Source organism: Platichthys flesus, chromosome 11, assembly GCF_949316205.1.
Source record: "Platichthys flesus chromosome 11, fPlaFle2.1, whole genome shotgun sequence".
NCBI classification, from domain to species: Eukaryota; Metazoa; Chordata; class Actinopteri; order Pleuronectiformes; family Pleuronectidae; genus Platichthys; species Platichthys flesus.
In genome coordinates, this window is record NC_084955.1 from 1,933,004 (window position 1) to 1,958,463 (window position 25,460).

Genomic DNA, 25,460 nt, shown 5'->3' on the forward strand with positions numbered 1-25,460 from the left:
ACAGAGATAAAGAGCTCCTGAGGTGTCCTGTTCACCTGTGCTTGTGTTGGGCTTGATTGGCCATTCAATAAATCTCTACATAGATTTACAGCCTTTACCAGCAGACTTCTAGCATTAGAGTTATAATTTAGTAATTAAAAACAATATTAAGCTTCAAATCAAACTTAGGAATAGCAGGGGAACTTACCAAATCCAATTTTAACACTGGTGAATCACTGCTTACAACGCTTACAACCGGGTTCATACACATTTTGACCAATAGATTTCCATGACTTTCCAATAACTTTAAACCAAATTTCCATTACTGAACATTTTGTGAAATCTCGGTGTATACGCGAAAAAGTTACAAAATGTAGTATTCAAACTAACAATGAGAATTCCAATGCAACACAGCGTGTTTCATCATTGAGATCTTTATTACAAGATGAACAACTCTTGAGGCAGTTAAACGGCATTCGTTCAATGGTTACACTTGCAAATATGCGCTGCTGTACTCTTAAGCCCCGATGACAGAGCAGCAGCTAGCCAATGAGAGCTAGCTCGATTTGACGGTTCTCGATCTCTCAGTCCGGTTGTTGTTACGTCCATACTCCCGGTACCCCTCACCCAGACCCGGGTATGTCCGGGTTCCCTTCCCCTGGACTGAGGGTCCGTGTGCCGACATGAGGCCTGCAAGCGGAGGTTAGCTCCGGGCTGGTTCCTCCAGCTGCTAACATCCTCGCAGTGCTGCGTTCAGGGCAACTCGGATATTCCGACCTCCTGCAATAGTTTTCATCGATGATCAATGTCATCGACGAAATTCTTAATGATCAATTCATCTATCGTCGATTAATTATGCCCATCCCTAAAATGAACGACATGAAAATATGAATATAACAAATTTCCATGACTTTTCCAAAACTTTTGGTAGATTATTTTTTTTCATTACTCCAGGCCTGGAAAAACACATTTTAAAATTCCATGACTTTTTCAGGTTTTCCACGACCGTACGAACCCTGTTAGGGTTACAAATCTTACAAACGCAACCATTAGATGGCGCTCACTCACTCCTGAAGGAGCCTGTTTGCACTGAGGCCCAGAATTTCACCCTGCTTGTGACAGCTGAGCTTTTACTTTGAAATTCAGAAGACTGTCAAGTTGAACATGAATTGTTAGGATAAGAATTATATTTAGGTTAATTTTAATAAAACATTTGTATGATGAGAGCAGGAATCACTAGAATAGATCATCTTAAGGTATTGTATCACACATAATCAGCTGGAAGTGGACATGACTGAGATCTAATTTGTTCTCTTCACAAACGGGTTAAGCTATGAAATAGATATTCTACTGAGGTCTTGTAAACGTTTAAACAGTCTCTGCTTAACAATGAGATTAACTTCCTCCTTAGATGCAGCAGCAGGAGTTTACTGGGACAGAGTTATATAAACTGAGCATCCCAATAATTAATTATTGATGATTTTATTTCCATTAGCTAGAGCATTAAAATGCATTTTTAAGTTTTTCTTAAGATGCGCCCCTGTGGCCAACACTCTAAACTCCATATACCTAACACACCTACACTCTGTGGACCACTGTCCAACTCTACTGGACATATTGAACAAATAAAGGTTGAAAAAAGCATCACAAACGAAACCATATCCCAGGTAACAATTAATTCAGCTTTATTGTTATTTATACATCACTGATACATTGTATTCTGGTGAAATAATTGGAAGAATTATCCATATTATTCTTTGTGACTCCACAAGGACACAAATACTGGTGTGGAAGACCAGAATGGGGGAAAGAAAGCTCGTCGGGGGAGGGTTACACACTGTACACACTTCCCTTCACCAGCCATCATCTGCCTGTCAGAGGTCCGTCTTCCCGCATACCTACCTGTACCTGCTGAGACTCACCTGACAGCCATATGAGAGAAACCGAGCCCTTTTGCCACATTCCGCCACATTCAGCCCTCCACTCCTACCTCACAGTAATCCTCCTTTTTACACACACAGAGCATTAGGGCATAACCTTATTGATATTGGTAGCAGCAAGCTTTCTACTGACAGTTAACATCTTAATGATCTAAACAAAAAAAGTACTGTACAGCTACTGCTAAGAGAATCTAAGAACCTGGTTTTAACGCTTTTACACCAGATTAAAGTGCTAGAAGCGACCCACCAATCCACACTTTATTATATATATATATATATATATATTTATATAGCATTATGTATTTATATATATATATATTTAGGAACAATTCTACTATTTTAACATTAATTTACAAGGTAATATACATTATATTGTAACAGCTGAAATATCAGCACAAATAGATCACTGTCACACTTAACAGCAAAAATATATATGATTATATAGATCCATATATAATCATATATACCAATATATAATTGTCATATAGGCATGTAAAACAGTTAACCACGTCTCAGGCTTTTCAAATGATACCCAGAAAAGCAATTGTGTATCAAGACGTAAAAGCTTTACAAGTTTCTCTCTTGAAAGAGCAACAGGGAGCGGCAAAAGTGCCGCGGCCTGCAGGTATTTGAGGTCACAGGACAGTTATTTGCATATTCCACAAATCTATTGCAACACGTTACTGTCTACGAACAGTACGGCGAGCGTCCTGCAGGAGGAGTCGCCATTAGCTGGACTCACACGTACACCCACTGAACAGAACATTACGACTATGGGTGATCTGATTATAGCTATGTGCTTTCAGATGGTGTGCTATGACAGTGAACAACAGGAGGACTACAATACACGATACTCTATAAGTTGAGCCTCAGAAGACAACCCAAAACTGTACTGTAAAAAGACTAGCCCCCAACCCCCTGTAAATATTCTCTCTCCTCTCTGAGTTAAGTGTCATCGTATCCTGCTGCTGATGCGTTTTGTTTATTGGTGTTTTTAACACAAAGCACAACCTTACTTTGACACTCCACCATCCCCAAGAGTAATGGAATGTGATCGATTTGAGTCTTCTTTTTCTCTCCCAGTAACTGGGTCTCTCTCCGTCAAGGCTGACAGCACATTGAGTTAACATCCTACCGAATTAACATAGTTCTAGGGGCTTCAAGAGGGTGCTGGGATTCCTTGAGGTTCTTAAAAAGTTTGAATACACCATCTGTAGCAGTAGGGCAGTATTCTCTTGTGTCGCAGCAGTCCCAAACCTCAGAGAGCATCATCTTCGCCACCTCTCAGGAAAGAGGAGCTCCGATGGTCCTTTCCTCTTCAAGGCCTAGTGGAAGCTTCCCTGTCTCCCTCTCTTCATCTCTCTGATACAACCTAATCTTACAGTCCTTTCACCATCATCATCACTTATTACACACTCCCCCTGCTCTGCAAAGACATTGCACAAGGCTGTAACAAGATACACACAAAGGTAATTTTTCACAAAGAAAAAAAGCTCCGTAATAACTGCAGTAGTAATGCACAACAAGCATCCGATAGCTGGCTTCCGGCCTGGGGAGCCCTGGTGATGTGCAGTTAGGTTTGGGGCATTGCCATTGTTCTAAAGGAGGAGAACTCCTCACTTTGCCCTTTGCAGGACTTCTTTTTTTTTCCGGTGATGCACTGTCCTGTTATTCAAAAGCCCAGATCTCTATGTCCTGCACATAGAAATCCTCCTTTTTGGACAGCATGGGGTTTCCAAATGTTTTACAGGAGTGACTTCTGCCGTGGTAGAGGTCTCCGTCCAGCCACAGGCCAAACTCACCACTGGAAGAGAAGAAGACAAGCAGTCATGAATCAGGTCATCTCAGGGTATCAAGGAGTTTAAGTTACCGAGTGGTCTACTCCAAACTAGAGCATTCACGGCTGAATTAAATCTACATACTTATTGTCTGTAGCTGCAAAACCCTTTGCTTAAATTAAGCTTTACAAGTACTGATCCCATTTTAACAATTGACCATTTTTTTCCCTTCGCAAGGCCGACAAACAGAGACAAATAAGCATTCACTCTAATTTTAGAGTCTATAATTAACCTAGCCTCAGTCTGTATGTCTTGGACAGTGGGAGGAAACTGGAGTAACCGGGGAAAGTTCATGCAGTCACGGAAAGGACATTCAAACTCCCAGTGCACCAACGTACCCCGCTTCCATAAACAGTCTTTGTAAATCACATTTAAATGTTTCAACATATGATCCACCTAAGTGACAGAGAAATAAAAACTTGTGTTGCTGTGATATGTTCCACGATTAAAGTGAGAAAACACATTTCTATTCCAATTTAGAAGCCGACTCACCTTCCTCCACCAAATGCTAAGGAGTCCATGTCTCCCTTGATGAAGAACATGTTATCACCTGTCCATTTGTACACCTATTGAAGACACAAAAAACATGCATTAGAAAAAACTGCATGACATACTTATTGACAAAATGTGATATTCCCTGTTAAATAGTGTTTATCCTGAAGAGAACAGAATGCACCCATTTTTTTACTTCAGTGGGAGGATCCAGGTTTAACATGTGATAATTTACAACTTTCACAACAATGGAAAAGCTCGTCATCAGGCTGCTACACCCACATATTTCTAAACAGATGTATCAGTTCTGGGATAGAGGTCTTCAGACATAGCCCACTAGTTCAAACTCATTCACTCACACTCATATTCATCAAATAATGTGAGTGAGCTCATATGAGAATACAGCAGGATTAAGAGCAGAAGTTCACTGTGAGTGAGTAGTCAAGTTGTTGAGGTTTCTAATATGCAATGGATGCAAACTGAAAAAAAATAAGGATATCTCAGGGAAAAAAAATAGGAGCCATACAAATAGGAGACACAGACAAAGACACATGGATTCTGTAGTGGAAATTCATATCTCCTGCATGCTCCAGCCAAACGCCAACTCGCCTCAACACTCTGGAGATTTTCCTATTGTTTTTAAATTGTCTCACTCGGACAATCACCTGCTGTGTTATCATATGTGGAAAGTGAAGACACCGCAGATAAACAAAACATTCTAATGTCTAAATTTAAAATTAAACAGGGATAGTGGGACACTTGACTTTTCTCAAGAGGCTGACATGTTCAAATCGTGGAGGTAACTCACCTCAAACTCTGGATTAAAGGTGAAGAGGAAGGTTTCTCCTGTGCCATAAAAACCATCACTGACTTTAAAGGGCTCGGATGCCAACGCACCAAATACCTGGAGAAACAAGTGCAAGTTTTCGTTTTAGACTTTCAAAATAACTCACCTTAGCAGGAGAGATAATACAAAAACGAAACTTCTAAAAAACTTCAGACGTTTCATATTGCAGTCCACTACCAGAGTTTCTGTTGATGCTTACCTGGCCGTCACTGTCTTTAATGACCATGAGCACTGGGGTGTCCTGGCCCTGCATGGCTCTGTACAGTGACTTAATGCTCATACCATGCTTTGAAGTGCCAAAGGCCAGCGTCCATGGATACCCAATGGTCCGTGGTGGGAGATTCCTGGCAAGCTATGGGGGAAATAATAATTCAAAAGCAAGGAGGGAGAAAGAAAAAAGAGAAGAGGGAAATGAAAAACCAAAAGGCCACAGCTACCAATGCTCAATTACATCTGCAGTGACCTTTTAACACCATCTGGCGTTTAAAGAAGAGTAACAGGGCTCCAAACACACAGAGCAGCCTCCAGAGAAAGAGAGGTCCAGCACTCCCTGAAAGAGCCTGCTGCTGTGATGCAGACACACTGAAGGATTAACAGTGACTGTGGTTCACAGGGAGATAAAGCTGACAAAGGCGCTGGAGGAGCAGTGCATTGTAGGCGTCATTTTAATGGATATATAATATACAAATAAAATTTGATTGATTGATTGATTGATTGATTTGATTGATATAAAACCGACACTGACTAACACATGGAATTAAAGCGACAAGTTTTTACACTATACAGCTCAATTTTCTGCTGTATGAAACAAAGGCCTTTAAAACACACCAGCGCTCCAATCATTCAACAGTCCTGTTTTTCTTTTCTTGTTGGTTCAGCACATCCTCCAGTGGTAGAGCATAAGTCTGCCCAGCCCATCACGGCACTACCATCAATAGAGAACCTCTACACCCAGCGGTGCAGGAAGAAGAGCAGCCGGATTATTAAAGACCCCTTTCACCCAAGCCATAAACATTTTTGCCTGGTGCCGTCTGGCCGACGGTACCGCAGCATCCGGGCCCGCACCACCAGGCTCAGAGACAGTTTCATCCCCCAGGCCATTAGACTTTTAAACTCCTCTCTGTGACATATTTGCACTTTTGTTGTTCTAATTTCTCCTCAGCTGATATATATACTTTATTTTCTATTTTAAATTCTGATATTCTATTTGATACTATTTCTATTTCATTTTATTGTATAGGTTGTAATTACTTGAGCATTGTTAGAAGAGAGCCTGAGACTCAAGCATTTCACTGCCAGCGACTGCTTAATGTTATTGTTGTGCATTTGACAATAAAAAATCTTGAATCTCACAGGCAGAGTTTTGCAGTTTTTTTCCTTTGATTATTTATGAGACTTTATGCTGGTGTTATTTTTAATTAAATTCACTTACCATTCCATATCCACTTTAAATAATTCAGCATACAATTAATCAAAGGTTTACGCACATACACTGTTATCATGAATCATAAATTAAACACAAGTTGTTTTCTGTAATTGAGCACAGCACAACCTTCCAACCATAGTTTATTACTTTCCGCTCTTGATGAAAGGAGATATCAGGTCACCTACTTACTGCAAATTCTGTTCATGAATAAGATTCTCTCTGGTGAATGATTGCTAAATAATTTGCCACATAATTTTCTACAGCAGGTTGGCACTGTAGTATTTTATACACCTTGTTGGGACTACTTTCAGCAGAGGATTAATACACATTAGGTGGACCATGACAGTATTTGTGGCAGCAAAACTGTGTTTGCTGGATTGAGTCAAAACTATTGGATACACAACAATTATTGTTAGAAAAATATTTCATTGTTGGTATTGTTTTTGTATTTTCTTTCTTATGCTTAAAGGTTTGATTCCATGTTATTTGTCCATGTAACATGTTACACACAACAGCCTTTACCTTCTCTATCTGGTCGGCCTCCAGGAGATCACTGGGTTCTCTGAGGTTGGGTTTGAACGTTTCCGGCTCCAATTCTGTCTTGATGGACGTGCCATGCTTGGAGTTCACCTCCTCCTTGGTGGTGATCTACAAGTACAAATACATGTCAGATTTGCATTGCAAAGTACCAACAATATGTGGAGTAACTTAGGCTCCCAGAGAGCACTGGTACTGGATGGGTTCAATTATCGGTGAGCTGTCACCAATCTATGACTTTGTTTTGCAATCAGACTATTAGTTATCTACGGCAGTAACTATTATCAAGCTGAGACAGGTTGAGATTATCTCGAGTGGGACTGGAGTAGGTCAAAAATGCAGTTTTTAACGATGATCTATAAAAAGTAGAGAAGGTTCATCTGTACAGGTAATATTAATAAACTTTAACCATAGCCTTACCTCAGCAACCAAAACTAGATGTTCAACATTTGTGTGTTTGGAATCTAGCCATTTGCCCGACAAAATAACAAATGCAGTGTTTTCTAGCAACACACTGGTTATCGAGCAACTTGATGATGACTGGTGAATATCTTGCTGCCACTCTCCCAATCCCAGATGACCAGGACTGGTTTGGCAGAAGTGGGGGAGCAGGCAGAGACACTGTCTAGGGAGGGGACTGCAAAGTGAATAGGAAATCAAGCCGATGAATAATTTGCACTAGACAGTTTGACATTTTCTCTGACCAACGGACAGTTTGGGTTATTTATCTTTCTCGATAACGGAGGCTGATTGTGGAGCGCTTCGCCACTGGTGGCTGGGATGCTCTCGTGTTTCAGTCCTCATTCAAATGGGGCCCATCAGCATTGTCTTCGGAAAACATCACCCTGTCAGTGGAGTCTTACTTCCACCTCCTCACCAACCTACCATCTCTTTGTCCTTCAATACCCTGCCTGTTACTTGTTTGGTACTCACACAGGCCACAGTCTAAGAAAAACTACTTACATTATTTGTATCTTGTCAACACAAACAACCGTAACTAGTTAATAACTAGGCTACTATTTTGGCCCCAGGAAAATGTGTTTTTGATGTTCGTGCGCTGCTAAAGGAGACCATGTTGGTGCAGACAGCAGAGAAGGGAGAGGGGGCAGACAAGACTGGTCAGGGCACCTGGAGGCGTTTGCAGAGCGACCGCAGATCTTCGCTGTTTAGAGCATCAATCCGACGGTGGTACTCCGTCAGAGACACTACCTGGTTGTACAAAGACAGGAACAGGTGGAACATAAAACTCTACTTGCTCTTCGCATGGGGAGGAACCATGAGTTTTGAAAGGAAATATTTGGACTAAGTTGTGGGATTTCCAGTAACACTCCTCTTCACAGGAGGGAGATGTTAAAGGTTTGAATAAACAAATTTCAAAGATGACTCAATGCCTTTTAGGATTTTGCTTTGGTTAACAAAAGAGGGGGTGGACAGTTTTAGAGCACTCTGTTGTTTTGCATGTTTGTGTAAAAAGTTGTATATTACTGCCATTACGTAATATGGCTAAACTGAAAACGTCATTCAAACTTGCTGTCCTAACTAATTACTGGATTTTAGATGAATTACTAATTAGTAACCATCTTTCAACAAACCAGACCAAAGGATGGAAACAACTGTACAGGGAAAATCTTCAGAATCAATAACCTTGCTTTTACCCCAAATGCAAACAAAACAAGAAAAATCTTACTTTCAATGACGGAACAATCCACCACCACTACCACAACAACAACATTAGCAGAGGTCCAGCTGACACAACAATATTTGCCCAACCTTGAACCACTCTGTTTGTCAGAAACAACAATCATGTAAACTAAAACACAGACAGGCCAACACAATGACCTACTATGCATGGCTACGATCCAACAGAGTTGCACTCCACCCAGAGCTGCTGAACACACGTTGGCGTTTAACAGTCCGCTGTGTCTCAGCACAGGAAAGATATGTAAAGCCTTGAAATGCAGATAAAGGAAAACCACACACACACATACAGTTGAACAGCCGGGTGGACCTTTCAACACAGAGTGGATATCAAAAACAGAGGACTTTACTTTACTAGTGCACTCTTGTCATAAGCTACTTTTAATTACTTTTGACTGAAGAAACAGCTTAAGCTATCTTTTACTCACCGTGTGGCTAAAAGTTTAAATAACTTTTTGGGTAACAAGCTGGCTCTTTACAGCCCTCAATAATGCAGCAGAGAGGCTAAACTACAGCCCTCATTAAAAATGCATCTGTGCTTCAGCTTGAAGGCACTTTAGTCCATTTGTCCCCTGAAAAGTGAACGGGTAAGCTAGCACCGCATGCTAGCCTGCTGCAGAAACACACTTTTCAATGTGATTCAGTGTTATCAGAAGAGATCAATGTCATGCAAGAGGTCAACATTTTAGGATCAGTGCAGCGGGTTTACCACAGTGACACACAGCACAGGAGGCTGATTCACTTAAACAAGCTATAAGCTAAACGTGCTAATTTAGTTTACGTTTAAGAAACTTGTGCGTGACTATGGCAGCTGCAGGTTTTAAAACATCCACTTAGCCATGGGAACTTTCAGTGTCCAGAGCCTGTGCTGTCACAGGGTGCCAAGAGCTATGCAAGAGCAGAGACGCCACTGTCCTGACTGACGGACAATATCCGGACTGTGCTCCACACAAGTAACTGGGCTACACCGGACCGGCTAAAGGCTAGCTGGCTAGACAGCTACGCTAGCGAGGTAGCATGTCTTGCTAACAACAACAGAAACAAGAGAGCATAAAGGAACATACACGACTGCAAACATGAAGTGAGCGTAGAGAAACATACACATGTGTACTTAGGGGTCAGCCGTGTCTCTTGGTCCTTCACCCTCCTAGAAAACATGTCTTGCGTTCTGAGCGAGGCTGAAGCTGGAGAGTCGCATCACAGATCCTTTCAAGTTCTCCCCGTGAAGCCCGAGACCCGCAGCAGGACAAGGTATGAAGCCTGGCAGCGCGCGAGACTAAAATAGAACATGTTTTCTGATGGGGGTACTACAACCTCTGGTTTGTATGACACTGCTGTAATCCAATAATAACACGGGACAGAAGGTAAACCGGAGTCCTATTGGTCAAACACACGGTGATCCCGTCCTCCAACCGGCAGGATTTAAAGGGACAGTGACACCTCTAAACCAAACCCATGAACTGCATTTTCCTATGTTCAAACACCCATAAAGGTCTGGGTTCAAATCCATGGGTTGTCATCAGGAAAAACAACAACAGCAGCTTCCTATTTACAAATGTAATGGATTGTGTAGCCCCCTCTTTTTCTGCTGCATAAGTCTGGGGAAACACAAATCATTCCACTTTGTTTCCCACGTCATTCATGTATATACAATTTTAAATCCAGGCCATTCATTCCATTGTATCAATTTCTATATTCAGTGAAGGCATCCTTTCTAATTATCCAAAGGCTAATAAACAATGTCAATTGACCATAACACACCAATGCTGTACTTGGGGAGCAGCAGGCTCTAGTTGTGCTATAAATCTAGATGGACAAGCTCTGGCCATGCTTCCTAGTCTTACTTCCACATTCTGTCCATCTACAATAATGCAAAACATGAAGAAAGATTGAACCCACGTCAGTTCCAGGCGATACTGAATTTCATGACCAGTTAAAACTCTTTTGTCGCTCAGTGACTGCACCGTCTGCATATGTGGATCTTTTGTTGGTGATAGCATTTTGCCATTCAGCAAAAATAAAGTTGCCAAATGCTGACCCACACCATTGAGAGTCACATATGTGATGAAACTACAATACACTGACTAAGAAGAGTAAACAATTACACAAACATGCAAAACACTTTGGTTGGAAGTTCAGAGAAGCACATTTCCAAGCAAAGCAAGTGTTCACACAACTAACATGTGATAGAAAAGTTCAAAGAAAAAAGTTTGACAATCAAATCAAGAATTATGTAGTTGTACAAACAAATACAAAAGACCAGATACAAAATACAAAACTTGACGATAGCACAGTTCTGATGGAATAAAAACCAAGATCAGCACCATACACTTAGCATTGCATAATGAGAGCAAATCAACACAATTATATAACAGGTGATTTAACAAACAACAATAAACTTAAGAAAACACCACAGAAGATTCTGGTTACACAGGTAATGGATTAATCCATAGTTGATCAATCAAATTGATAACTATACTTAATCCATGTCTGTGAGCCTTGAGACAACACAACATGTGCATTTAGAAAGATGTGAGTGAGCAGTGTCAGCTTTGCAGACCTTACCTCCCATTCCTTGACATTGTGGTCAGTGAGGGGCTCGTCCTTGGTTATTTCTGACACCTCATTCTTCTTGACAACCATAAATCCAGGCTCTTGTCCCATTCCCCTGACCCCCTCACCATACATGTCCGGACTCCACTGCATGAAGAATACGTACAGGTGGTCTGACCTGCAGGTAAAGACAAAGAGAATAGGCATCATGCACATCATCTCAAATAACATGTGTATGCGGCACATGTCAATACTTTTCCAGGATGATTTTAATTATAAACAACCGTCATTTTTGCAGAGGAGAAGCTTTTCACCAGGAATGTACTCCTGTGTAGGAGGGCCCCCTCCTAAAATGAGGTTTACAGGGGCCTGAAAACATTACAATTGTTGTACCTATGAGGTATCAAAGTAAGCCTATGTACCACTTTGAATTATGTTTTAATATTTACTTAAATGTTCCCACATCCAAACAGAAAAAACAATAAGCTTAAAGATGCTAAAATTTCGTACAGAGCTTTGTCACCTATAACATCTTTTATATCACATAGTGATTCCATCCATAATTAATTTGGAAATACTGATTAGAGCAGCTTTAAGTCAGTTCCCTCGAAGCAGGCAAGTCTACTGGTCTACTGATAAGAAATGCGTGTCATCTCCTGTAGCTTTGCAAATGTAAATTTCCTGCCCCCCCCACCCCCCCCTACTGACCAGTTATGTAGAAAAAGAAGAAGCATTTTCTTTTCAAGCATGTAAACAGTTGAAATTATATTAAAGATAGTATAGAGAAACTCACAAAGAGGACAGCCTGTGTCACATATTGCTACAGCTGGTGGACATGAGAGAGATGTGGCAGACTCAGTAGGGTGAACTGTTTCAGGGTCATAGTTGTACATGGTTCATTCAATAGCCTCCCTTTCATACCCCACTACTGCTAGGCCACTTAAAGATAGATCATGCGGGTCACCTCCCATCTAGGTCAAGCAGCATGGGAAGAAAACAACTTTTTGTGTTGTCTGTCTGAATAGCTTATGATCATTCCTGCCACACCTTCGCCTTCTTTCAGTGCCAAGAAAGTTGTGTCTTTGAATACTACATTTGAAATCTGTCATGTCCCTGGGCTACCATTCCCAAGAGCTGCAAGCATCACACAGTCACATACTTGTTTTCCAGGTGGGAAATGCTGTTACTAAGCAACCTGTGAATGAAAACAACAACGCTTCACTAAGCAAGACTTCTGAAGTTCATAGTGAGTGATGAAGTGAGGGGGATTTCAGTGTCATTACTGCTATTAGGCATTCAGCACATTGCATTACCAAGTAGCATTTATGGCATCGTGACTAAATGGAAAAGACACGTCTGTTTGTCAGATTCAAATGGGATTAGCAGCCAGAGAGAACACCATGTGTGTCGGCTAGTATACTCTCCACACATGTACTGAATACAGGAGCTGTGTAACTCTGGTCAAGTATCGATCATATTCAGCCCATGAAATGATTTCTATTTCTGGTCCTTTGTTTTAAAAAGGACCGAAGAGATCAATGACTCTGCTATATCCAATCAATTTCAGATCTGCTTCAATTAGATTTTTAGTGGCTTTTCAAATAACCCTAGTGGTGCAAAATGAATCAAAATGAATTCCCCACATAAGCACGTTGCTCAACTAGGTGGAGACACATATTTTCTTGTAATGCGTCTCCTTTCAAACAAGGAGAGCTCTAATATGAGTATGACAACCGCTGTCTTGGCAACTGTTCGTCCACGCAGTGTGACGCATCTCGATAAAACTAAATCAAAGGGAGCTATCAGTTGATAAGAATCGTTACAAATTTCAGAGCAGGTCAGAAAAAGTTAATGAAACACATTGTGTGGGGGCAATGTTTAGAAAAGCACAGGCAAAGGAGCGACTGCACAGAGAACTAGCTGTGGCAGAGACTTAATGCGGCGCGAGGTCTCTGCCAAGAGTGCCCCAGCCCAGGAATTGTGTGATTGTGTTTGTGTGATCCAGGTATTACTCGTGTTGTGGGTATCTCAAGCTCAACCTATTTATACATTCAAAGTACATGAGGATGTAAGTCAACGTAGTGTCCTCTTCAATTATGGAGACAGAATATGTGTGTCTGTTTCTTCCAGAATAAATTAACAATTAATCGTTTCGCTGTCCGGCAAGGCAGCACAGGGAGATGGGCAGAGGCCGCAATGGGAGCCGGACCTGACAAAGAATGCATAATTGATTGGCTTAAAAATTTTAAAAAAGTACTGCGATGACAGTAACTCATCAGGCTATTTTGGTTTGGTAGAAACGTACCAAAGTGCATTTTGTTATTTCTTTCAGTTCAAGTACAGTGGAAACCGTATATAATGATCAACCGTTTATATGGATCAAACAGTGGATCCATAGAGCAGCAGTACTGACCTCTCCTGCGGCACAGCAAACCAATACTCATGCTTTTTGCCCTGCTGGGCATACTGCTGCATGGAGGCGCTGGCGTTGGAGATAAACGTTTTCTTCATAGGCTTCCCCACTCGCAGACACAGGAACTTGTGAGAACGGTGCTTCCGACTCTCTGCATATCCTGTACCTGGAAACAGAAACAATCACATGGTCACAGACACAAAAATTTAGGTACGATATGACATTTCTATGATGACAAAGACAGATCGTTTTCTTCTTCAGTCATTCTGAGGCAGAAATAAATGGAGTAGCACACCATAACTGATAGTGGCACCATGTCCTCTGCCTATGATACATTATCAATTGCCTGCTATGATATCACAGCCTCTGGAGGCTGAATGAGATCACTGTGTCAGTAGCATTACACTGGCACATACTGTCGGCTCCTGCTCATGGCAGGACAGTCTCAATAACATTTAACTGCTCAGACCACAAAGCTCAGAGGGACAGATTTAATTTCCTATAAGCATCAGTTCTGTATTATTGCAGCATGTGTTTTTTTTTAAGTTGCTGCTGTTACTTGTGTGGGCTGTGCTAATATTCCTTAATAAAGGGCGGCCCTGTAAAGATGCCTGTGAATTAGAGCTGCTTTTACAGTCTAGCTCACTGTGTTACAATAATTGCTGAGGAGAAAATGGCGTATCCCTCTCCCACTGTCTTCATTCCTTATTTCTCGGGTAGAGACACCTCTTAGGAAACTTGAGTGGGTTATATTGACAGACGAATGACTCAGTGAGTGTGACAGACGATCAGATAACAAGGCAATAAATGTGCCCACCAGATATTATTAAAGGATGTTTTAGTCCATTACTAATTGCATGTATTTCATCATTTATTTCATTATTATTAAAGTTAGTACAGTACATCAAAGGCAACGTCTGCTGTCTGTTCATTTCAACATTATTTTGTTTAAGATGAGTAATCCATTACTTAACTTATGATCAGACTGTTTTAAACTTCATGCTGCTGGTGCACCTCTCCTGGAACCGTCACCTTATCGTGGTGGAGAGGTTTGCGTGTCCCTATGAACCTGAGGGCTGTGTTGTCTGGAGCCTTGTGCTCCTGGTAGGGTCTCTCATGGCAGAATGGTCTCAGGTGAGGAGCCAGACTAAGAATGGTTCAAAAAAACCTCAATGAATAACGGAAAAAGAGGAGATGTGACCTGGCCCGGAGGAAGCCCGGGGCCCCCGCCTGGAGCTAGGCCCAGACGGAGGGCTCGATGGCGAGCGCCTGGTGGCCGGGATTACCACAGAGCCCGGTCGGGCATAGCCCGAACAAACTACGTGGCACCCCCCCTCTCTTCATCCCATGGGCCCACCACCTGTGGGAAGACCCGTTGGGGTCGGGTGCGCAGCCACATGGGTGGCAGCGAAGGTCAGGGGTCTCGACGGACCAGACCCGGGCGACAGAAGCTGGCTCTGGGGACGTGGAACGTCACCTCGCTGTGGGGAAAGGAACCGGAGCTTGTGAGGGAGGTGGAGCGCTATCAGTTAGATCTGGTGGGGCTTACCTCCACGCACAGTCTCAGCTCTGGTACCGTACTCCTGGATAAGGGTTGGACTCTATTCTTCTCCGGAGTTGCCGAGGGCGTGAGGCGCCGGGCGGGTGTGGGGATACTCATAAATCCCCGGCTGAGCGCCGTGGTGTTAGAGTTTACCCCGGTAGACGAGAGGGTCGCCTCCCTGCGCCTAAGGGTTGTAAGGGGGAAAACTCTGACTGTTGTTTGTGCGTATGCACCAAACAGCAGCTCAGAGTACTCATCCTTCTTGGAGACCCTGAATGGAGTCCTGTATGTGGCTCCAGTAGGGGACTCCGTAGTTCTGCTGGGTGACTTCAACGCCCACGTGGGCAACGATGGAGACACCTGGAGAGGCGTGGTGGAGAGGAACGGCCTCCCTGATCTAAACCCGAGCGGTCGTTTGTTATTGGACTTCTGTGCTAGTCATGGATTATCCATAACAAACACCATGTTCGAACATAAGGGTGGTCATAAGTGTACCTGGTACCAGAGTACCCTAGGCCGAAGATCAATGATCGATTTTGTGATTGTGTCATCTGATCTGAGGCCGCATGTTTTGGACACTCGGGTAAAGAGAGGGGCGGAACTGTCAACCGACCACCATCTGTTTGTGAGTTGGATCAGGGAATGGGGGAAATTTCTGGATAGACCTGGTAAGCCCAAACGAGTAGTGCGGGTGAACTGGGAACGTCTGGAGGAGGCCCCCGTCCTAGGTATCTTCAACTCACACCTCCGGCGGAGTTTTTCTTGCATTCCTGTGGAGGTTGGGGGCATTGAGCCAGAGTGGGCGGTGTTCAAAGCCTCCATTGCTGAAGCTGCGGTGGCTAGCTGTGGCCTCAGGGTCTTAGGCTCCTCAAGGGGCGGTAACCCTCGGACACCGTGGTGGACTCCGGTGGTCAGGGAAGCCGTCCGATTGAAGAAGGAGGCCTTCCGGGATATGATTTCCTGGAGGACTCCGGACTCGGTTGCAGGGTACCGACAGGCCCGAAGGGCTGCAGCTGCTGCCGTGTCGGAGGCTAAGCAGCGGGTGTGGGAGAAGTTCGGAGAGGCCATGGAGAAGGACTTTCGGTCGGTACCAAAGTGTTTCTGGAAGACTATCCGGCATCTCAGGAGGGGGAAACGGGGAACCATCCAAGCTGTGTACAGTAAGGATGGGACTCTGTTGACCTGAGGAGGTCGTCGGACGTTGGAAGGAACACTTTGAGGAACTCCTGAATCCGAATAACACGCCCTCTATGTTGGAGGCAGAGCTTGAGGTTAATGGTGTTTCGTCGTCAATTTCCCTGGTGGAGGTCACTGAGGTAGTCAAACATCTCCGCAGTGGCAAAGCCCCAGGGATTGATGAGATCCAGCCAGAAATGCTAAAGGCTCTGGGTGTTGAGGGGCTGTCATGGTTGACACGCCTATTCAACATCGCGTGGGAGTCGGGTACAGTGCCAAAGGAGTGGCAAACCGGGTGGTGGTTCCCCTGTTCAAAAAGGGGGACCAGAGAGTGTGTACCAATTACCGGGGTATCACACTTCTCAGCCTCCCTGGTAAAGTCTACTCCAAGGTGCTGGAAAGGAGGGTTTGGCCGATCGTCGAACCTCAGATTGAAGAGGAACAATGCGGTTTTCGCCCCGGACGTGGAACTACGGACCAGCTCTTCACTCTCGCAAGGATCCTGGAGGGGGCCTGGGAGTATGCCCATCCGGTCCACTTGTGTTTTGTGGATCTGGAGAAGGCGTATGACCGGGTCCCCCGGGAGAAACTGTGGGAGGTGCTGCGGGAGTATGGGGTAAGGGGGTCTATCCTCAGGGCCATCCAATCCCTGTACTCCCAAAGCGAGAGCTGTGTTTGCGTCCTCGGCAACCAGTCAGTTTCGTTCTCAGTGGGTGCTGGTCTCCGCCAGGGCTGCGCCTTGTCACCAATCCTGTTTGTGATATACATGGACAGGATATCGAGGCGTAGTCGTGGTGGGGAGGGGTTGCAGTTCGGTGGTCTGACGATCTCGTCACTGCTTTTTGCGGATGATGTGGTCCTCATTGGATCATCGGCTTGTGACCTTCAGCACTCACTGGATCGGCTGGCGGCCGAGTGTGAAGCGGCTGGGATGAGGATAAGCACCGCTAAATCTGAGGCCATGACTCTTAGCAGGAAACGATGGATTGCTTACTCCGGGTGGGAAATGAGTCCTTAGCACAAGTGAAGGAGTTCAAGTACCTCGGGGTCTTGTTCGCGAGTGAGGGTACTATGGAGCGTGAGATTGGCCGGACCGTTGTAACGAAAAGAGAGCTGAGCCGCAAGGCAAAGCTCTCGATCTACCGGTCGATCTTCGTTCCTATCCTCACCTATGGTCATGAGGGCTGGGTGATGACCGAAAGGACGAGATCGCGGGTACAAGCGGCCGAGATGAGTTTTCTCAGAAGGGTGGCTGGCTTCTCCCTTAGGGATAGGGTGAGGAGCTCAGTCATCCGTGAGGAACTCGGATTAGAGCCGCTGCTCCTTTACCTAGAAAGGAGTCAGCTGAGGTGGTTTGGGCATCTGGTAAGGATGCCCACTGGGCGCCTCCCTTGGGAGGTTTTTCAGGCACGTCCAGTGGGGAGGAGACCTCGGGGAAGACCCAGGACTAGGTGGAGATATTATATCTCAACACTGGCCTGGGAACGCCTCGGGATCCCCCCGTCAGAGCTGGTCAATGTGGCCCGGGAAAGGGAAGTCTGGGGCCCCCTGCTTGAGCTGCTCCCCCCGCGACCCGACCCCGGATAAGCGGATGACGATGAGTGAGAGATGAGTGCTGCTGGTGCTTTTTGTATTGAACAGGATCCTGTTGTGCAGTTGGCATTCAAGACAATAATAAAAGACGCAGTGATGGATGAGCTGCCACTTCCAGATGTTTGTATTAAAAGCTGATTTTCATACCACAATGAAATGAATGAAAAACAACAGTCGCCTGGGAAGTAATCAGAAAACATATTTACTATCCATACCAGTTACCAATATAATCCTTGGATCACATTAAGTGGAAGTTCTGTACATGTACAACTTTTCTTATATAGTGAAGAGAATATTTTTTTATAAACAATGTTCAGTTGGTAGAGCTTTTTGAAGAATATCTGGTAAAAGTGAGAACCTGAAGGACATTATTTGAACATAATGTATTTTTAGTGGTAAAAACCAGTGAAATTGAATGTATTATACTATCATAATAGTATAATACATTATTGTGGGCGGCTGTGGCTGAGGGGTAGAGAGGCAGTTCGATCTCCAGTCGAACCCATCTGCACGCCGAAGTGTCCTTGCGCAAGATGCTGAACCCCGAATGGCCTCCCATAGAATATATCTAAGTGCTGTGAATAGATGCACTGTATGAATGTGTGCGCGAATGGGTGAATGTAAAGCTGAACTGTAAAGCGCTTCGAGTGGTCATCAAGACTAGAAAAGTGCTATATAAACACAAAGCCATTTACCATAAGTATTTTGGACCATGAAAAGTTAAAGTAAATGTATTGATTAAGGTGCTACATGCTCTGAGAAAGTGTGGGAGGTAAGTAAAATAAATCCTTTATCAGGGCTTATAGCAGTTCCGTGCTTACTTTTTCAATTTAGTGTACAATTTATAAAAAATGTTGCACATTTTTGACATTATATGCTATTTGTAAAGTACAACAAACGTTTGGCATGATCAGCTGACAGGTTAAAACATCTACCATTCCTTTCTTGTTAAACATATCAATTAAGACATGAGTTTATTTCAGGCTTCATGCAATTTAGAGTTTCTCTGAAATCAAAGGATGTGAAATAAATCACACGTCTGAATGTTCTTTCAGAAAATTTTTCGATGTTGGGTTTAATTGTCACCGTGTGTTTGTGGCATTTTGGTGTTTGATAGGCTTTAGCTTATCGCCTAGAGGAGAGGCCCAGACCACCAAAGCCACAGATCAAACAACTACATTAAACCCTGTAAAGCCAAGGTAGCCCCAGCAAGCTGATATCACCAGAGAGACTGCCATTTCCCTTCGTCTTTATATTCCAATTACTAGCAGGAAGGCAGAGTGCAAACTGAAAGGTTATCACAAAACTACATGACAGCAGTGATCCTGACACAGCTTTCCAATACTTCTCTGAAGAATATAGATGCAGCGTTGCAGCTAAAAGAGATGAAGAGGCCAGCTTTATCAGCTGAAATGTCCTATATATGCAATTGTAAGAAATTTGTTTTCTAACTTTTACTAATAATGCGTTTACCCTCTGCAGAGCACTGTGTGCCGTCCCTCTGCGTCTCCTCTACATTCTCCTCCTTGCCTTGTTGCATAGTGTGCGTTTTGGAGACGTCTGTGCCCTCGTTGGCATCCCCTTGTGGACTGGCTGAGACGGTGGCCAAGTCTGTGGCACCAGGGGTGGCAGAGCTTTGGGACCCCGGGCGAGAGGAGCTGCTGCTGGGAACCTGGGCCTGGTTAGCGATGCTGCTGGTGGTAGTGGGTGTGCTTGGTGGCTTCTCTACACTGTGCTGCTTAGACCCCATCAGGGACTGGCTAACATTTACTGTGGCAGTGTCTGGTGGATTGTCCTCTGCTTTTGCCACAGGGTGCTCCTCTGGCTGGCTGGCCGAGCCGTGGGGGCAGCCGGTGGCCTGGTAACCAGCCCCAGTGGCATCCGGGCGGGTGACGGTTTGCACAGACTCCGTGGAAGCGCCAGAGGACTTTTCCAGGCGGGGGTCCTCATTAGACGCCTGCTCCTCCTCTCGGATGGGGGACAGCTCAGACTCTGTGAAGACGTCTTCAGAGATGGAGCCCTCTGTGCTGCGTGGGGCCGTGCTGCCGCTATCATTGGCCCCTGGCTCCCTCAGGCGAGGTTCTGGGTCCTTCTGCTGGGAGGGATGTCTCTCAACTGGCAGAGGCTCCAGGTCACTGAAAAGATGAATGAAAGGACATAGGGAACATTCAGCTCTATCAATCACAACTTTTATTTACACAAAGTATTTAGTTTATTTGCACTTATTAGAAGAAGGACAACATTACTACTGAGCTGTTTACAAAGTAATTTTCTAACAATCTTCCCCTTCATATGCAGCCGTAGATAAGAACATAAACCCCCATCTTAACTTGTATTGCCCTAGGAAAACCTGATGATCTAAGATTAATGTTAATCTTAGATCTGTGGTAATGCAACTAGCATTACCACAGGCTAAGCAAACAGCCCAGTCAAAACAGGAATGTTAGGAACAGCCACTGCATTAGTGACATATAGCAAGGTGTACATTTTATGGTCAGGAGTTAAAGGAAGTAATGGAAAGAATCTTTAAAGACAAAATATGTAAAAACTATGTTCTATTTTTTTCTGGTGCCTGCAAATAACATCTACACAACTCTGTCATGTGTAGCTCTCTGAGCAACATTCAACCAAACAGACTAAATAATAAGCACTGTTGAACAGGCCTAAATAGGTATTTGGGCTTTTCTGTTGTGCATGCACCTCTACACCAGCCTTGAAAACTGCTGGTTTGTGAAAGCACAAAGAGCTGAAACCGTAAAGAGTTCAGAGGCCATGTACCACAAACTGCTGTGAAAACTGAGATACTTAGTTTTCAAATGGGCTGTATAAATCATTTCTTATCCTATTACTAAATTTGATAATGCTAAATTCTGAATAATGAAAGGTGAGAATGTCCAAATGTAATATGCTGTTTATATGATTCGTTTCAAATTCTGAATATGATCATATTTGCAAAAACAGTCACTCTATAGTGCCAGCTTGTAAAGACAGTTGTAAGTTTACAGAGGAGTCTGAGAAAATACCCTAGCCTGATCAGATTGAGTCTTTTACATAAAGTCACACCTGGGCCACAGAGTTTGACAGATGTGTTTATTATGCACAAAGTGGTTTATGAAAGATAGTAGTTCCATTATTGGAAATGAAGGATCCATTGTTTTGGAGCCACTGTGTCATATATGGAAAAAAAAAGACAAAAAGCTGGCGTCTGTAGCTCTAACAGAACCAAAATAAACAACCAATTATTTAAATCGGACTGAAATAAATGATTGGTCAATTTACCTGGCCGCCCCTAACTTTCCTGCCTGCGCAGCACCTGCTCGCTGCACATGACCATGAGTCTTCAACCAGACAAATAAAGTTCTGAAGCAGAGACGATGGCCAGGAGTTAGCGAGCGAGTCAGGGGAAAGTCGATGTTCAAGCAGTAGTCAGTCAGTGCTTGTTCACGTATTTTGAGGGCAGAGCTTTGAAGATAGGGACGATGGGAGGAAGTGGGATGTATCTGTTGCATTTTCAAAGGGTACCCTGCTCTTGCCAACTTTTCTAGAATGACCAAGCCTAGCTAGAATTAAGAAATTCTTGTTTTTGAAAAACTGTAATGAAGTCGCATACAAACACTTGCATACAACCACAATACTGCACAGAATTAAATCCTGCAGGCACTTGTTCGGCGCTCTTGAGACAGAGAGAGTGAAGGACAAAAGGGAAGAGAGACGAGACATAGGAGACAAAGACAATGCATCCTAGCTGAGGAAACATCTGGGCCTGGCACAAATAACAGTGATTTGCCAGCACAATAACTGCTCCATGGGCAACACTCCAACCAGCTAAATACAGCTCTGCCTAGACCCTGCTACCAGCACAAGACACAGAAATCAATGACTGGTTTTATAATGATACACCATATTTGTACTGCATTAATTTGGCTTCAACAACATTAAAACAATCACTGTAAAAACAAACAAACAACTCAGACAAATCTGTGGGAGGAAATGAATCCTCTGAAGTGGCTGCTTCCTACTGCAAAAAGAAGTGAATGGTCAGAATTTAGGAGGGTGAACGCATACTTCATTAACCCCAGTGTAATTGCCGTTTCTTTTTTCTGTGGTATTAAGGAAGGAACAGTATGAAAATGGTGGTTGGTCGTTGACGGAATTTGATCATGGATGCAGCAGAGAATTACATCCATTCCAACAAGGTTCCTGCATTTTTGTGAGGTCAAGACTGCCTGAGACACACATGCAATTGTCTATGTCTAATAATAAGAGTAAGAATTTATTTAGGAGTAAATTGGGGACAGAGATAAGTGTTAGCTTTTATAACTCAATATACAGTTGTTTAAATAATTACACATGTATATTCCATACACAAGTCTTCATCTAACACCACAGTACTTGCACTATCTATGCCTCCTCTTACTCAGGGACAGCCTCTCTGATCTTCGGGTCGGTGATCTCCTTGTAGATGGCGGCAGACTGTACTTCCTCCAGAGGACACATGATGCCATACTCCTCACACCCGTGGGCCTGAACCAAGGGGTCCATCCGGTGAGGGTCGAACATGATGTTGTTGGGTGTCACCAGCAGCACCCCGCTCACTGCACCCTGAAAACAACAACACAGGACACGAGAGAAATGGGTTGGAGACACAAAGAACCATCAGTATCTGTATAAATGAATGAACTAAAAAGAATAACAACTTAGCATCCTTATCTACCACAAATGATAATCAAAAGCACCTCTGTCACATAAACAGATGGGGGCCAAATCCATTAGAGACCACAAATGTCCTAAATCAAGTAGAAGTTATTGACTGGCAGCACTGACCACTTCAGTGCTTTCATTTGGTACCTGTGAGTGAATCAACAGCGGTTCAATACCATGGCTCTGTATGGTTGTTTGTGTGTGTGCACATATCTTCCTATGGTTTTGTGGACATATTTTGGTTTGAAACCTTCTTTGTGAGACTCACTGATATGTCCTCTGTGTGCTGTTGGAGGATTAACAGTTGGATTAGGGTAGAAGTAGGTTTAGATAAGAGTAAAACACAAGGTTGGGATTCAACACGTATTTGTGATGGTTAGCGTCAGGGGCTAGAGAATATATTATGTCCGTCTGTGTTATAACCGTATGTCCTGGCAGCTGGGTGCCTTCCTGCCTGATCTCAATCAAATCTAAATAAAAAATACAGCAGACAAAAACTCTGTCAACAAACCTCCTGTTTTTTTAAAGGTTTATTCAAATGTTGTGATAATACATGAGGGCCACTGGAGCTAGTTTGACGGTAGTTCTACGGTCAGTTTTTTTATTGGAGCAGTAAGTTGTGTTGAACTGGTCAGTCAGTAACATGAAAAAGAGGGTACAGAAGGGCACCGTATCTTACCTTCCCATCAGTGATGTACTTGCAGTTGATCTTGAGGAACTTCTCTGTGAGGGCCTCTTCCTCCTCGGAGGGGGACGACACTCCCCTGGACTTACGCAGGGCAGAGAACACTGGCGGGTGAACGCCTTCTGGTTTAGGAGGGCCATCAGAGTCCTTGACGTGGAGAGGGAGTGGATGTAGTATGTTGTATTTAGGAGAGAAACAGAACATTTTTGTTAGCATACATTCATATTGGACTACTGTAGTAGCAATATTTATAATTTAATGAAGAAAATATCTGTCGGACTGTGGCTAAAAAACAACAAGAATCATTCAACGTATCTAGTTCACAATTGAAGTGTACGTTGTTAAGAGTCCAAGGAAGTGCAGAGTCTAATCTGGTGCAATTTGGACACATGATACGTTCAATACTAATAAACAGGTGACCTGTGCTCCATAGCAGCAGCAACTGGGTTTCAACTAGAGCTCAATTGATTCTCCAGTTTGGAGTTCTGTGAACTGGGTGGAGCTTTTGAATAAACAGGTGAACAGCTCTTTGTGCAGCAGCGTTGGTGCAGCTTCAGGGTTCTGTGAACCGGGTGAAGCAGCCAGTCTTTACTTTTTACAGTCTCAGAAAGAAGGCTGCAACCAGCATTACCACAGGCTGAGCAAACAGCCCATTCAAAACAGGTATGTTAGGAACAGCCACTGCATTAGTGACATATAGCAAGGTGTACAATTTATGGTCAGGAGATAAAGGAAGTAACGGAAAGAATCCTTAAAGGCAAAATAAGTAAAAACTATGTTCTATTTTTCTGGTGCCTGCAAATAAACATCTACACAACTCTGTCATTTGTAGCTCTCTGAGCAGCATTAAACCAAACAGACTAAATAATAAGCACTGTTGAACAGGCATTGCTTGGTTCACTCGGTGAAACGGAGTGCAACTAATTTGTGTCTCATTTCATCAAACTTAATGTGTCTCTAAATTTATTATCTATAAATAAACGGATATTTTCTGCACAGCGGGACAATCAGGTTAACAGGAACCCGATAAGCCAAATGAATAAGCCTCCTGTGTGTCTGAGCTTCACTGAGGTAATTGGGTGAAAAAACATTCATGTGAGAGCAGGATATTTTTTTTGCATAACCTTATGGTTAGTTGGATTCTATTTCAGACTTATCAAGTCCTTGAGTCAACAGAGTATTTTACAATTGACATGTTTTAAATGGAAGGTTAAGATGAGGCAAATAACCAGATCCATTTGAAAATTTGTAAAAAAGTATTCTCAAATTGAGAGGCCTGGTTTTTGTCAATAATTAAGTGTACATTATTAATAGTTACATTATTTAATGCAATGTATTGTGTATAATATAAAAAAAATGCTCAGTTCCACTGCTACTTCCATGAACAGACAATGGTTCCCTGGACACAGATGTTTTGCTCACGTGCAATGTCGACCATTCAATAATAAACACATGATCTTAAAAAGCCAACTACCTTTGACCCCCTGAGCAGATAAAATAGGTATGCTGTAATGATAACTGGCAGAAATGTTAAACAATGTTATGAAGAAGAATTCAAAGATATTTATATTTAGATATTAGGCTGACTACGAAATTCAAATATTTTCCACCTGTTTTTATGCTAGATTCTGCCCATCCAAGAGGGAATTTAAATTTATATTGACACATGTAGTTTAAAGCAATTTTGTAGCCGCTCCCTCGTCATTACTGGAGTAACTATCGTTGTAACTGCAATGAATAAAAACATGAGGTTTGTTGGGTTTGGCGTTGTTTTCCAGCAGCCTGTTGCCATGCGATGTCTGAGTCACAGAGAGGAAGAGAGGGAGAAAGGGAGAGAGGGGTGACATTTTGGTAGACAGTGCTGACTGTTGGTTCGATTGACTGGACAACGCATGATGGACTGTCGGTGACACTGAATGACTGCCGGAGGAGATAGCTGTTGGGAAGAAATGAGGGATAGTAGAAAGAGAGATGCTTTGGAAATAAAAAGACAAATAGATAAAAAGAGCAGAAAGCAATGAAAGAGTGTGACTGGTGTA

The 25,460-nt window shown here is 43.3% G+C and overlaps 1 protein-coding gene across 4 annotated transcripts in view; it reads right to left on the reverse strand.

Annotated features, from left to right (window-relative positions):
• Positions 1–1,640: 1,640 nt before the first annotated feature.
• The window catches only part of oxr1a (oxidation resistance 1a), a 184,129-nt gene continuing 160,309 nt past the window's right edge, over positions 1,641–25,460 (reverse strand). For 3 of the 4 annotated variants that reach the window (XM_062398529.1, XM_062398528.1, XM_062398530.1), the window contains 11 exons: positions 23,416–23,568; positions 22,453–22,637; positions 19,509–20,170; positions 13,724–13,889; positions 11,323–11,488; positions 8,188–8,268; positions 7,045–7,170; positions 5,296–5,448; positions 5,058–5,153; positions 4,250–4,323; positions 1,641–3,723 (listed from right to left, as the gene is read on the reverse strand). In XM_062398529.1, coding sequence (XP_062254513.1) covers positions 3,588–3,723; positions 4,250–4,323; positions 5,058–5,153; positions 5,296–5,448; positions 7,045–7,170; positions 8,188–8,268; positions 11,323–11,488; positions 13,724–13,889; positions 19,509–20,170; positions 22,453–22,637; positions 23,416–23,568 — 1,998 coding nt within the window. In that variant the 3' untranslated portion in view covers positions 1,641–3,587. The remainder of the gene's footprint in view (positions 3,724–4,249; positions 4,324–5,057; positions 5,154–5,295; positions 5,449–7,044; positions 7,171–8,187; positions 8,269–11,322; positions 11,489–13,723; positions 13,890–19,508; positions 20,171–22,452; positions 22,638–23,415; positions 23,569–25,460) is intronic. The other variant, XM_062398531.1, reaches the window with a different exon arrangement.